Source organism: Carcharodon carcharias, chromosome 5 (assembly GCF_017639515.1).
Source record: "Carcharodon carcharias isolate sCarCar2 chromosome 5, sCarCar2.pri, whole genome shotgun sequence".
Lineage (NCBI taxonomy): Eukaryota > Metazoa > Chordata > Chondrichthyes > Lamniformes > Lamnidae > Carcharodon > Carcharodon carcharias.
In genome coordinates, this window is record NC_054471.1 from 176,622,565 (window position 1) to 176,635,482 (window position 12,918).

Sequence of the window (12,918 nt, forward strand, 5' to 3'; positions counted from 1 at the left end):
TCAATGTATATTTAGGAGGTTAAATAAGCAATTTTTAGATTTACTCAAATAGGTTTTGTTTGTCAACTCAGGTTAAAGAGAACAGTTTACTGCTTGTTAAAATGCTGTAGAAGCAAATATCTAACATGTATCATGAAAGATAATTCTATTTTAGCATCAATGGTCTTACCAACATTTAAAGCAGCTCCAATTTATGCAATTCAGTGCAAGCAATAAACATGAAAATTAATAAGTTCTAGTCAGAAATACATGTTTCTGTTAGTTATATATTACTTATTTATTGATTTGCAAGTAATTACTTGAGAGAGAGAGACTTAAGATTCTCAGCAATAAGTTACAATGCAATCTTAGTACTGCCTTCCACGAATGATATTTCAATTACACAATTGTACTTCTATTGCAACTGATTCAATTTCTAAGGAAAACTAAACACTAACCTTGTATAGAGGGTGGCACTTGTCCTTAAAACATGGACTTAAGCGTACATAGATCTGTAAGGCATAATAATATCCAGCGAACTGTAGGGACAAAGCTGAATGAGGTTGCTTCTCAAAGCATTTAGCAGCATCCACAATCTGTTAAGATTGAAATGAAATGAGACAACATTAAAAAACAAGGAAATATATTGTTCAGAAGTCAAGTGATTTACAGTAGCTGACATCAAGGACTATTGGAAGTTATCTTTCAAAAGTAGTATAAATAAACTTTTATTTTGGCTGATAGGGAGGTACTGTTTTGAAATATTTCAAATGCCACTCAATTGGTGAAAAGTCCATTTGAATTTATTTCTTCAATTAAATTCTGTAATCTATTTTATAAATAATTTACAGATCTATTTGATAGTTAATTTCTGAATCGAGTCAACTGTTTAGAGATAACTTCTAAATCCAGCTATCCAACGGGGGCATTACGCAGAAATACTCCCTTTGAAATCTTTGGAATGTTTCAGTTTACAGGCATCACATTATTCATTCCTCTACCCACATTATACAGGTAGGCTGCACTACAGTCCAGTTCTTTTTAATCAAGGGAATTATGAGTAGATATGAACAGTATCAAAAGGGGAAAGAAATACCATAACTATTAATATTTAAATCTTTCAGATTTTTTTCAACCTCCTGAAATCCTGCAGGAACTAGTAAGTTATGCGCCATTGCAAAACAGTTTTGATGAGGTGATCTTCACCGTTCTGTTGTTGCAGTTCATTGCACTTGCTCTACCTCTTCAATCAGAGCTACTACTCACTGTCCACTCCTCATATCATATACTCCTCCTGTCATTACTGCTCCTCTGATCAAGCCACAGGTTAAAATGATAAATTGTGATCCGATAACGTCATTGAAGCCCAACCTACAGGTTTAAAGAAAATCTCGCCAGCTTATGACTGGTGTGCTTAAAATTTTAGTCAGCCAGATGCCAACAGGAATGGAGTTTATAGGCCCCGTTCTCCATTTTAATTATTTCCTCTCCGAACCCTCCAACTAGGCTTCCACCAGGCAGAGGAACTACATTAAGAATCTCATCTGCTTGTTCAGGTGAATGTGAAAGATCTCAAGGCAGTATGAAGAAGAGCAGGGGATTTCTCCCAGGTTCCTAGCCTACATTTACCCCTTAACTAACATCATCGAAGCAAATTAGCTGGTCATGTGCCTCATTTCTGTTTCTGGATCTTGCTATGTGCAGTCTGGCTGCTGCATTTGCTAATGCAACAGTGATCATACCTCAAAAATAATTCATTGGCTTTTAAACATTTTGGAAAATGTTGGAGGTGAAAGATTCTATATAAAAACAAGTTGTTATAATAATAGCACTTTGAACACAATGAATTACATATGCAAGTCAACAGGGTTTCAATCTAATATATTTACATATGCATAAAGAATGTCTCCTTGATGTCTATACCAAATGTATCATCTGTTGTGGGTGAATGTGTATCTCAAACAAGTAGGGACGTTATTTCTGTAAGTGAACCCATTAGGTACAATGACAGGAAAGAAAGAATCCAATAACATAATACACTATAGACAGAAATGCTTTATTTTTGTCATATGTTTTCCAACTCAATGCCCCCAACCATAAAACCCAGAATTGTATTTGCCTTTTTGAGGTCTTTACTTCAATTCCCAACTGAAAAGATCTGAGTAACCGCACCCATAGAGCCCACTGCTCCTCCGTGCTGTCAAGAAACTGGCAGTTTAGGATTTACTTTACTTTTTTCGTAACATGAACTACTTCATATTACTTTGCACTGAATTGCATTTACCACCTGTCTTCCCAGTTTGTTAACCTGGAAATACTGTTGAGGCGTCATTTTGAGCAGAATTTCATGTCCCAGAAGATGGTAGTATAGCTTTCAGCTGATGTACACTTTTTCTACACGGTCATACACCTCCACAACCTCAAGGTTCTTCATTTCAATCCAGTGATAGCTAAAACCAGTTTCATGTATGTGACTAAAATGTTGGTTTCTGGCAGATTTTTGGATAATGTGACTTGTGCGTTAGTGTTATCAATCAGTAATTTCATCAGCTGACCAAACATATACTGAACTATTTAAAAAAGGATTTTTTTTAAAACAATGAAAGGCATTGGCTAAAGATGGCTGCTACGAGTCGTCTGACATCTGGTATTGCAAGTTGACCAGCTTCTGGAAAGTTCCACTGTGAATTGCATTTCAGACATGCCCTGACACCTTCATGGGATTTCACACCTGAGGATGCCAATACCTACTTCAAAGGGATTTAGTGAAAAATATACTGGACCTAAACACTTACATTTCTATAAAACTACCTCTCCAGTGGAGACAAAGTCTGCTGAAACAACAGTTACATGGAGATATATCTTCCTATCTCATCAAGATGGATAATGACTCAGTCAAAGCTTTAATAGCTGGGACATTACAGAATCTACTCACCAACCCCCAGCCATAAAACAGAAGCAACCATTGGTTCAGGCATTAGATAAATAAATCCCTTCTGAAATCATTATGGGGTGGGGGGCGGGTCATGTGACTGAAGTAGCCATTTTGAAATCCCTTTAATATAGCTTGCAAGCTGCAAACAACAGTTGAGTAGTCTGGAAAAGCTGCCAATGAAGCAGTAAGGAACTCCCTTCTCCCCTCTCCCAAGTTAAGGCCATATCTCTTACAATTTAAAAATCCAGCACAGAGATAGTGACTTTTCTATCAAAAGGAACCTCAGGTGTAAAACCTGACTTCTGGAAGAGGAAAATTATAGATTAAAAATAAATTGTCTCTAGCAATTGCAGTCACATGGGCTTCAACTTAATTCCTGGAATCTAAAGGAACTTAGACAAATTTCTGCCACAGCCACAGTGACTAGCGAAGGACTCAATCAGTGAACTCTCTCTTTTTAATCTTTCATCATTGATCTTAAATTTGGCCAAGAAAGTCGCTACATATAGTATAACTTGTAAATTTTGCTCATGAGTGTGTGTATATGTGTGTGTGAATGTGTCTCACAAAAGTTCGAGAAGTATGCGATTACCTTTTTAAAATATTTTGCTATCTTTACCTGAATGGCTTTTTAACTCAATAAAAACTAACCCTTTTTCATTTTAAACCTCAAGAGGGCCTGTCATACTCATTTCTTTGCAATCAGTACATAAATGGTTAAATACAAACATTGAGTAAGACTCCTTCATCCTCTCTCAATTCACCCTTTCAATTCAAACCCCTTTTTTCATTCATTTATTTACGGGATGCGAGCATCACTGGCTAGGCCAGCATTTATTGCCCATCCCTAGATGCTCTCAAGAAAGTGGTGGTGGGCTGCATTCTTGAACCGCTGCAGTCCATGTGGTGTAGGTACACCTACAGTGCTGTTGGGAAGGAAGTTCCAGGATTTTGACCCAGTGACAGAGAAGAAATGGCAATATATTTCCAAGTCAGGATGATGAAAGACTTGGAGGGGAACTTCCAGGTGGTGATGTTCCCATGTATCAGCTACCCTGGTCTTTCTAGATAGTAGTGGTTATGGGTGCTGCCTAAGGAGCCTTGGTGAGTTTCTGCAGTGCATCTTGTAGATGGTACACACTGGTGCCGCAGTTCGCCGATGGTGGAGGGAGTGAATGTTTGTGGGAGGGGCGCCAATCAAGTGGACTGCTTTGTCCTGGATAGTGTCAAGCTTCTTCAGTGTTGTTGGAGCTGAACTCATCCAGGTCAGACTTGGAGTGGTAGGACAGGGGGTCATTTTGACCCCTCCTCACGAAACCGTAACATGGATGGTTTGACTTTGTGGCACATCCAAAATGGTCACCTCATGACAGGATTAATCCCGTCAATAACTATTTGATGCACAACAGATAAAGTGGCCCTGGCTAAACCTTTCCACAGTAACTTATTTCACAAAGAATCAATAGCGACCCTCACTCCAGAAGCACTTGTTCATAACTATGCCTTTTCTTGTACAAGGCTTCTCACTATTTTCTACTGTTAAATTGGTCACTGCAGCAGCTCTTCCTGCCTTGTGGCAGGGACCCATCGGCATACCACAAGGTCAGATTGGTTCAACTTCACCCAATGGCCTTACTCCAGCAGTCAATCAACTTGCTCAAGGGCCCCTGAACTTCCAACTGAATTATAGGAGAATAAATTTTCAGATTAAGATGAAGAATTAGAGGACGAAGAGGAAGAGTGTGCCTTCCAGGGATTCTTAAAGGCAGGGAAGGTGTCTCCTATATTCCTAGTTCTGTCAATATCTCTTTTTAATAAGCAAAATGAAATAACTACTTTTCTTCAAATTAATTCATATTTAGGCAAGGTTTCATATTCATGGTTTCATCTTCCTCCTCAAATGTGGGTAACCATTAAAATTATTTGAAAGAAGCTGGGTCAAGGTGCTGCAGTGATTTACGGACCTGGAATATTGTGCAGGGTTCCCAAGGTACCCGAGGAAATTTTCTTACCCAATCTTCTGCTGATTGTCCTGTTGTGTTTGTCATTCAAAATAAGGTAAGTTGCCAACAGAAGGCAAAGCTCCCTTGAGAAATTAGTAAAAACAACTTGGTCTTTTGGAGAAAATTATATGGATAAACACTTTCTAGAGGTTGCTGCATCTGTAAAAAGCTCAAAGGATGACAAGAAATACATTTGCAGCATCTAAATGCAGCTATTACTAGATGACACAAAATTACTCAAACAAGCGAAGCAGATTGCAATCCCTCCTACTCTGTCCTGATGCGATTCAAATTTGACATCTACGCTGCAGAATTCATATATCTGTGTGCTCAACATTTTGCTAATACATGGGAACATGTTGTTTCCATTGATTGTTAAAAGGTCAATAAGGGATAATTACAAAAAGAATTAAAAGGAAGGTAGAAAAACCACATTGAGCATGATTAGAATGTAGAAATCACTGCCACAAACTGTTGTTGAAAGAGCCTGCAAGCAAATACTTATCAAAGGGAACTGCCCATTTTCTTGAAAAAGAGAAAGAATGCAAGAGAGGGAGAGTGAGCAGGAGAGAGGGATTAGTCAAGGTGGACAAGGAGAAAATTAGAAACGCAATCTTGATGGGCTAAGTGGTGCATTTCCATGTTGTTACATTCTAATGTATTCTGCACCTTGGCAGCATATTGAGCATTTCAGTTGTTGGTGAAGCTCTTAAAGGGATAACCTCAAAAAAGCAGAATCTCCACTAAACAGTAATGCAAAAAATTCATGCAAAGCTTCAATTCTGAACACAACAACAGGATCATGAATTTGTCATAGAACATAAATAAAACCATTTAGGTTATAATAATCTAATTATTTTGTCAGATTTAATAAATGTTGTTAGACTAAGATCTTACTTTTAGCTCATTGATAGTAAATGTCTGTTATTGCTGCACCTGTTTTACACCTGTTTTAAGTGGAAATGTTGGTTAGGAAACATACGTAGAGCCTGAATTCTACTGCATTTGTGTGTATTTTAACTGCTGCTTCTGACTAGACACCATTATCTCTATTTTTTTTAATACTTGGGCCCTTCTCTCTTGCCTCCTCTCCTTCCTTCATGGCTCCTTTCCTTTCTACCTTTGAGTAGGAGTGCTCACAATACATACAACTCCTACTCCAAACCATCCTTTGTTTTATTTTTGCTCCTACCATTCATTACAGGCTCTAATTCCTTTTGACTAAGCCCACAGATACCTTTACTGCTTCTCTTAACATTCTGTTTTCTCACCAAATCAAACCTCTCCCCTGCACAGGGCTGAATCATTCTCTTGTTTCCACCTCACCTCCTTTCATACTCTGAGTTCATCTTGACACCAACACCCTGCTCCTGCTTCCTTATTGTCAGTCACATTAAAATGCTGACCACCAAGCTTCCCCTGCAGAAACCCTCCATTTTAGCTAACATTGTAAATGGCTCCTTCTCCCTTTCAAAACCAATGTCATCAAATCCCTCCTAAAAAAACTTTCACCCCTCTGAACTTGCAAACTGAAGTCCCACCTACAATCTTCCTTTCCTCCCCTAAATCCTTGAACATGTTGTTGCCTCACACAACCATACCCATCTTTCCTGCAATTTGAATCTTTTGAACCTTTTCATCGCTGCCCCAACCAAAGGTAAAAATTATATCCTCTGAATCGTAAGCAGGTGTATTCTGTTTCCTCATCTCTTTAGCCTTAGTTAGCCGCATAATTCTACTTTAATGACTCTCTTCCATTGTTTATTTGGGTAGGACTATCCTTACTTGGTTCGACTCTTGCCTATCCAATGTATCCAAGGAATCACCAGCAAAGGCACTTCAATCCCACCCCCATGCTGTTACCTCTGGAATCCTCCAAAGATCATTCTCGACCTCATCTACCTGTTATCCCTTGGTGACGTAATCCAAATACACAAGAGTCACCTTCCATATTCATGCCTATGGCAGCTCTACTTCCTTACCAATTATTTTGACACCACCATAAACGTTCATCTTTTCTTCTGATTTAAGCTTACCAGTAAACCTGTTGTGTGTTTATTCTTTAAAGTCACAACACTCAAAAGGTTTAGAACTCCCTCAAAAATTCCCATCTTGTTGTGGACAACTAAGAGGTGAGGACAAAGGGGAAAAGTTATCCTGTCACCTCCCCTCATCTGTAACAACAATTTGTTCCTATTAGTTAGGTTGGGGGGAACCAGAAGGTCACGCAATTTTAAGTGATGCAAGGCCAGATCTTGGTCAGATGTCATGAGGTGGTTTTTTACCCAGTCAATTGTGATCATTTGGAACCGGCTCACTTCTCATGCTGGTGGATGGTGACTTGCCAAATCCCTTTAAGCAAGAGCTGGACTTGATTTCTGCCCCAAATAGAAACATCTCTTACAAAAGATGGGCACTGAAAGGAACTGCAGAACCAGAGTGATCTCATGGGCTAGTTTTGATCACCTACGAGGTCAGAGAGGAATTTCTCAGATTTTCTTCCCCTCAAAATGGCTTAGGTTTTTAATATGGTTTTCTGCCTCTCCCCAGAGATCATATTGTTTTGGGTGGAAAGCATATATATCGTAATACACAAGGTATCCCAAATGCTTGGGAAGGCTGGATGAAGCAGAGGTTCAGAGGGTCTTTTCCTACCATCATTGTCAGTGTGCTGTGTGTAGAGTTAGATACTTGCCAAGCATAACCATGGACCAATACGTGGGAGCCCATGATTGCCAACTCCCTCCTGGCCTTGTTTGGATAATCTTAAGAAGTTGGAGAGAAATTTCACAGTTATTTTTTCCCCTGAATTTACCAAGGTTTTTTTTAAGCTTTTCTTTCAGTTCTTCCAGGAGGTTAAGTGGAAGGGAGGACTGAAGTATTGATGCTTATTGCACTGCGATTGTTTGGTTGTGGGTTCCACAGAACATTCAATCTTTTTTTTTTAAAGTTCATATCTGTAGTGATCCAAGCCTGTTGGCTCTATAGCACCAGAATAATTATATTGTGTATGAAGGTTGCACCAATTTTACATTCGTTGATAGATCCAATTGAATGCATTTTGTCTAACAAATCAGAATTAGCTCGAGTGGCCGATTTAGATAGGAATAGTTGAGCAAATCAAAGTCAATGCTACTTGATGCCTAGACTTGATTGAAGAAATCTGTGAAATAGATTCCGACAACTTTCCAGCAGAGAATACAAAGTCATAGTTTTAAACCTCATACAAATTATTTTCAGTCTTAGACATTAAAAATATAAGATTGTTAGACAACAGAAAAGCAGCCAAAAACATATCACTAACAAGAATGGAACAAAAACATCAACTTGCCTTTACATAGGGAGTTTAATGTGCAAAAATATTAATTGGTCTTTCATAGAAGTATAATTTACAGGGCAATGGCTTCAATTAGAAAGCTCTACCAAAGAGCCAACACAAGGCACAATGGACCAAATGGTCTTCCAGGTTTCATCATTCTATGATTCAGAAAAAATGCAAAGGAGAAGGTTTTGGGAGTGATGACTAAAAGCTTGGTCAAAGGGGTGAGCTTTAAGGTGGGTCTGGATGCACTGTCGTCAATAGTGGGGTGAAGGGGGCGGTTAGGCACAAGAGGCCAGAGTTGGAAGAATGTACATCAGTATTTGGAAGGGTGATGGTAAGTTTGGCAGAGATTATAGAAATAAGGAGGAAGATGAGACCATGAAGTCTAATGAATAGATATACTACTATGGTTGGCAAAGTCATTTGACCCAACAATAGCCGGAGACACAGAGGCCCTCTGATGTTCCATTGATTTGATATATTCAAAGGTTATGTTGAAGGTAATACTTAACTTTTGTCATGTTTTACGTATCAGTACAAACAATGCAAGCTCAAACTTAGAACAGTTTAGCGGAAGGTCTTAGTTCCAACTACTACAGTGTAACATTTGCATTCTTCACATCAGCATTTTGATAGCTTTCTCTAAGCGATATTCTCAGCTGAAGTGCTGAGATACGGTCAGTTTTACACTGTGGATATCAATCAAGTACTGAGTTGATACAGCCCGCTAAGCTCTCAAGTTCCTTACAGATCATTAGAATGAAAAATTCTACCCCATAAGCTTGAGCTGGGTTCAAACCCTAGCTGTAGATTTCTAACCCACTGCACCACACAGTCATTACTATATTTTCTTGTATTTGATTACTTTATTTGAATTTCAGCATCATATGGGCAACATATTATTTTCGATTGGCTATCGTGCTCCAAGGTGAGGCCTACTTAGAAGCCTTACTCTCAAATATTTGAACTTACCTCTCTTTACTGACTGTTAGAAGCTGAGACCAAAAGCAAAAGCTATCATGTTTCAGTCTCCTAGCTTCCGCAATAGCTGAACAACCAGAGAGCAGTCATTTTTCATAAAGTTAAAAAGTTGATCAAGTTGGGAATAATATATTTTCAAGTGAAGGCTTCGAAGGGTTACAGGAACATAAAGGAAATTGCACATTACATGCCTAAGTAGCATTATACCTGAGGTAAGGCCAGAAGGTAGGCTAGGGCCAGGGTCATATCCTTGGGTAAAGCATTGCTGGCTAGTTGCAAAAGAACTGTCAAAAGAAAGTAGAGAATTAAAAATGAATAATATGAACATTTTAGTACTCTTCAATAATCCAGCAGTTTCAACTCATAATAAAACTTGTGATTGTGATCATAACGGAATGGCACACTGACTAGCCTTTCATAGTAAAATTCATTATTAATTTTCATCTCATAATTTTTAAAAAACTTTTCTGGTACCAGTAAAGAATGGATTGTCCTTTGGGTTTTTCTCTAACCTTAAAATCTTAACCAGCATTGGGTGACAGCAAACTGGGCTTTGTATGCACCCCTTCTCTTGCTTTATCAGTGAGCAAATTGAGCCAAAAGTAACTCAGTACTGCTTCTCATTTGACTGGACAGATATTGGTCAAACAGATCATTCTGTCTCATTTTTGTTTGTTGTTCTCTGCTTTAAGCAAAATGTTACTGTCTGACACTTAAATGTGCTTTGGGATCTTTCTGAGAAGCACAATAAAACATTATATAAGGCAGGTTCCAAAGCACAGAGGTCTTATGCAAGTGAATGTTGTAACAGGGTTCCATAAAGAGCAGTAAGGCGAATGATGAATAACCTGATTTTTCTTTGTTGATGTTGGCCAAAGGGAAATACTGGGCCGGACAACAGTATTGCCCACTTTGATTTGACATTCTTTCTTTAAGTGCAAGATGGATTATACAAAGGATCAATCCTCTTCACTGCTCTAAAAATGAACCTAAGCTCCAAAAATGCATTCCCTGCTGCATTGTGTGACATTTTCATTTCTCATAGCAACCACTGCAGGCTGTGAGTTGAGTGAGATCAGTAAAGAAATTCTGAATTATAGATATTTTTGTGCTGTAAGTCACACCCACTAGGAACGAGGCTTAGATTTGCCAACAATTATTTCGCCACAATAGATGTGGTGCTTCATCCCATCAACTCTGGATGGAATTACATCCATTCACTAAAAATGAAAGGCTAGTATTTCAATCTGCTGCGCCATCCGGTTCTCTCGAATTGTCTTTAGTAAAAAGGTCATAGGGTTGGGTTTTCCACCCCCGGCCACTGCTGGGCTCAAGCAGTTCCGCTGAAAATCATTGGACTTCTGGCTGGGCCGCCGAATCTCCTGCAGGTGGGACTGCCTCGATGGGGCCAGAAAATCCCGGCCATAATTTCTGATTTCAATACAGCAAATCTTTTATCTAGAGATTGTTCATTTCATTTAGACAATGCTGTCTGGCTTCTGTTTCTAAAGACACAAAAATGACACCCAATTGCGTATTCAGATTTCTTAGCAAACGAACAATTTTTAAAAAAAGCTATTGATGCACTTCCCAGAACTGTAAATTATCCTTAATTCATAAATGGCACCAGATAACTTAAAAAAATGAAATAACCAATTTACAGAAATAAAAAGCTTTAGTGACTTTTGTAATACATGTCCAATAGATTTGTAGGAGAAACAAATTAGTTCTGATGACACACATGGTTAACATAGCCAGAAAATGACCTGTTTACTAAGTCCATTTAAGATTTCAACTCCTATTGTTGGAAAAGTCTCGATCGATGGATGATTTATTGAACAACAGTGATACCATTTTAGTTTCTGGCACTCCACTTTCTCAATGACTGCCAATTGAACCATAATTTAAATAGATGAGGGCCTATCAATTAGATATCAGAGATTCCAAGGAAATTATTAAATGTTTTTATAAACATAATAATGTGTGACTTCCACACCATATAAACAAAACTATGAACGGATAGCAATTTATCCAGCAGTTTTGTTTCTTGCAATCGGAACAGTGATATATAATTTAATGAGCTAGAAATTTAAATAATCCCCACTAAAGTTGTATTTACCTCTTCTATAATTATGTTTCGGTATAATAATTGAAAACTTTGAAATTTACATGAAATAGTCAAATAATAGCTAGAATCAGCACATACCTTCTGAGTAAACAAGATCCAAGGATAGCAGCAAGTTTTGTTGTAGTTTAAGTCATTTTGGATCTCAATTGAAATGCCTCTTTTTTTCCATAGGATTCAAAATCACCCAAAGATGAGACATTGAACTGACTAGCTAACTCACATTATATAATGCACACAGTTCAGATAATACATGTACACACACACGTCACATGTACACACACGGCTGCATGCAAACGCACACACACTCACAATCTTTTTAGATATAAACACAGATACTGGCATCATCCCCAAACACTATTTCACTTATGTGTTAGGAAATAAGTAAGATAGGTCAACTATCTTGGTAGGATGCACCTCGTTTTTCATGTACTATTTTTACATATACCATAGAATATTCTGCCATCAATGGGATGAAAACAAAAATCACACAAAGAACAGTTCTTTAACAAATCTTTTGTCACCATATTATTAACTAGAGTGTTTTCACCAAACGTGACAGGTAAACAACTGCCTGCCACCATGAAGTTGATTTATTTTTCAGAAGTGTAAACTTTCAATAGTTTAGGTTAGCAACAAATAGAAAGTTAGGATAGATCTTCTTTGCACAAGTTTCAAAAAATTAACATTCACATAACTGCATTCTATGGCTGGATAAAGTAACATTTTTGATCTTGTGTTTGCACTACATGATTTTTCATCATGTATTGTTTACATTTCTGTATAATATGTTAAAGGAATACACGACTATGATTTGTATTACTATCAGTAACACTTATGTGGCACAAGTAAACAAAAGTTTCAGAACTGAACGTGGTGTAAAACCAGATACCGTTTTCAACATGTGCTTTGAGGATAATTTTTACCTTCTGTGGCAGGAAATAGATTTTCCCCTTCACTTTTGGTTTCAGACAATTTCCCAGCTCTCAGCAAGACTTCTGCAAAGTTCTCCAGAGCATTGTATTGGTAACTTGCGTAGTTTACTTCATCCTTCATGAAAGAAAAAATATTTAGAACATCAGAGACTAACAAAATTAAATTTTACTATCTGAGCCATCTGCAAGGCTCAAGAGGATATTTTGGTGGACAGTGAGTCAAATGAACACAACCTTCCTGACTTTCTTATTTGTCATTCTTTATGCATTGCTGGAAACTATGAAACAGTAACTAGGGCCTGGATTTTTGTGGAGTCGTGGAAACTCTGTGGACCTTTAAAAATGGTGGGCAGAACTGGGATGCGAAATCCTGCCCCTATTTCAGACAGATCTCATTTCAACCTGCAGGAGGAGGGGGACAGGGTGTGACTCACACGAGGGAAACCCCAAAGTTACCAGGGCTATTTGACTCAGTGCAGAGTTCAAACAGGCCCCATTTTCACATAGCAAGAGCCTAAGCCAGCAGTGTGGGAATTATGAATTTTTAGAGTAAATGAAAATTATCTTGAAGAGCAGGTAAGGTGATTAGAACTGCCATGATGTGAAGTTATTTAAAATCCCAGCCCTTTAAAAACAAA

The 12,918-nt window shown here is 38.1% G+C and overlaps 1 protein-coding gene across 2 annotated transcripts in view; it reads right to left on the reverse strand.

The window, feature by feature from the left end:
• The window catches only part of nbas (NBAS subunit of NRZ tethering complex), a 242,479-nt gene that overhangs the window by 81,044 nt on the left and 148,517 nt on the right, over positions 1-12,918 (reverse strand). For both annotated transcript variants that reach the window (XM_041187860.1, XM_041187859.1), the window contains exons 38-40: positions 12,272-12,395; positions 9,428-9,504; positions 438-575 (exon numbers count right to left, since the gene is read on the reverse strand). In XM_041187860.1, coding sequence (XP_041043794.1) covers positions 438-575; positions 9,428-9,504; positions 12,272-12,395 — 339 coding nt within the window. The remainder of the gene's footprint in view (positions 1-437; positions 576-9,427; positions 9,505-12,271; positions 12,396-12,918) is intronic.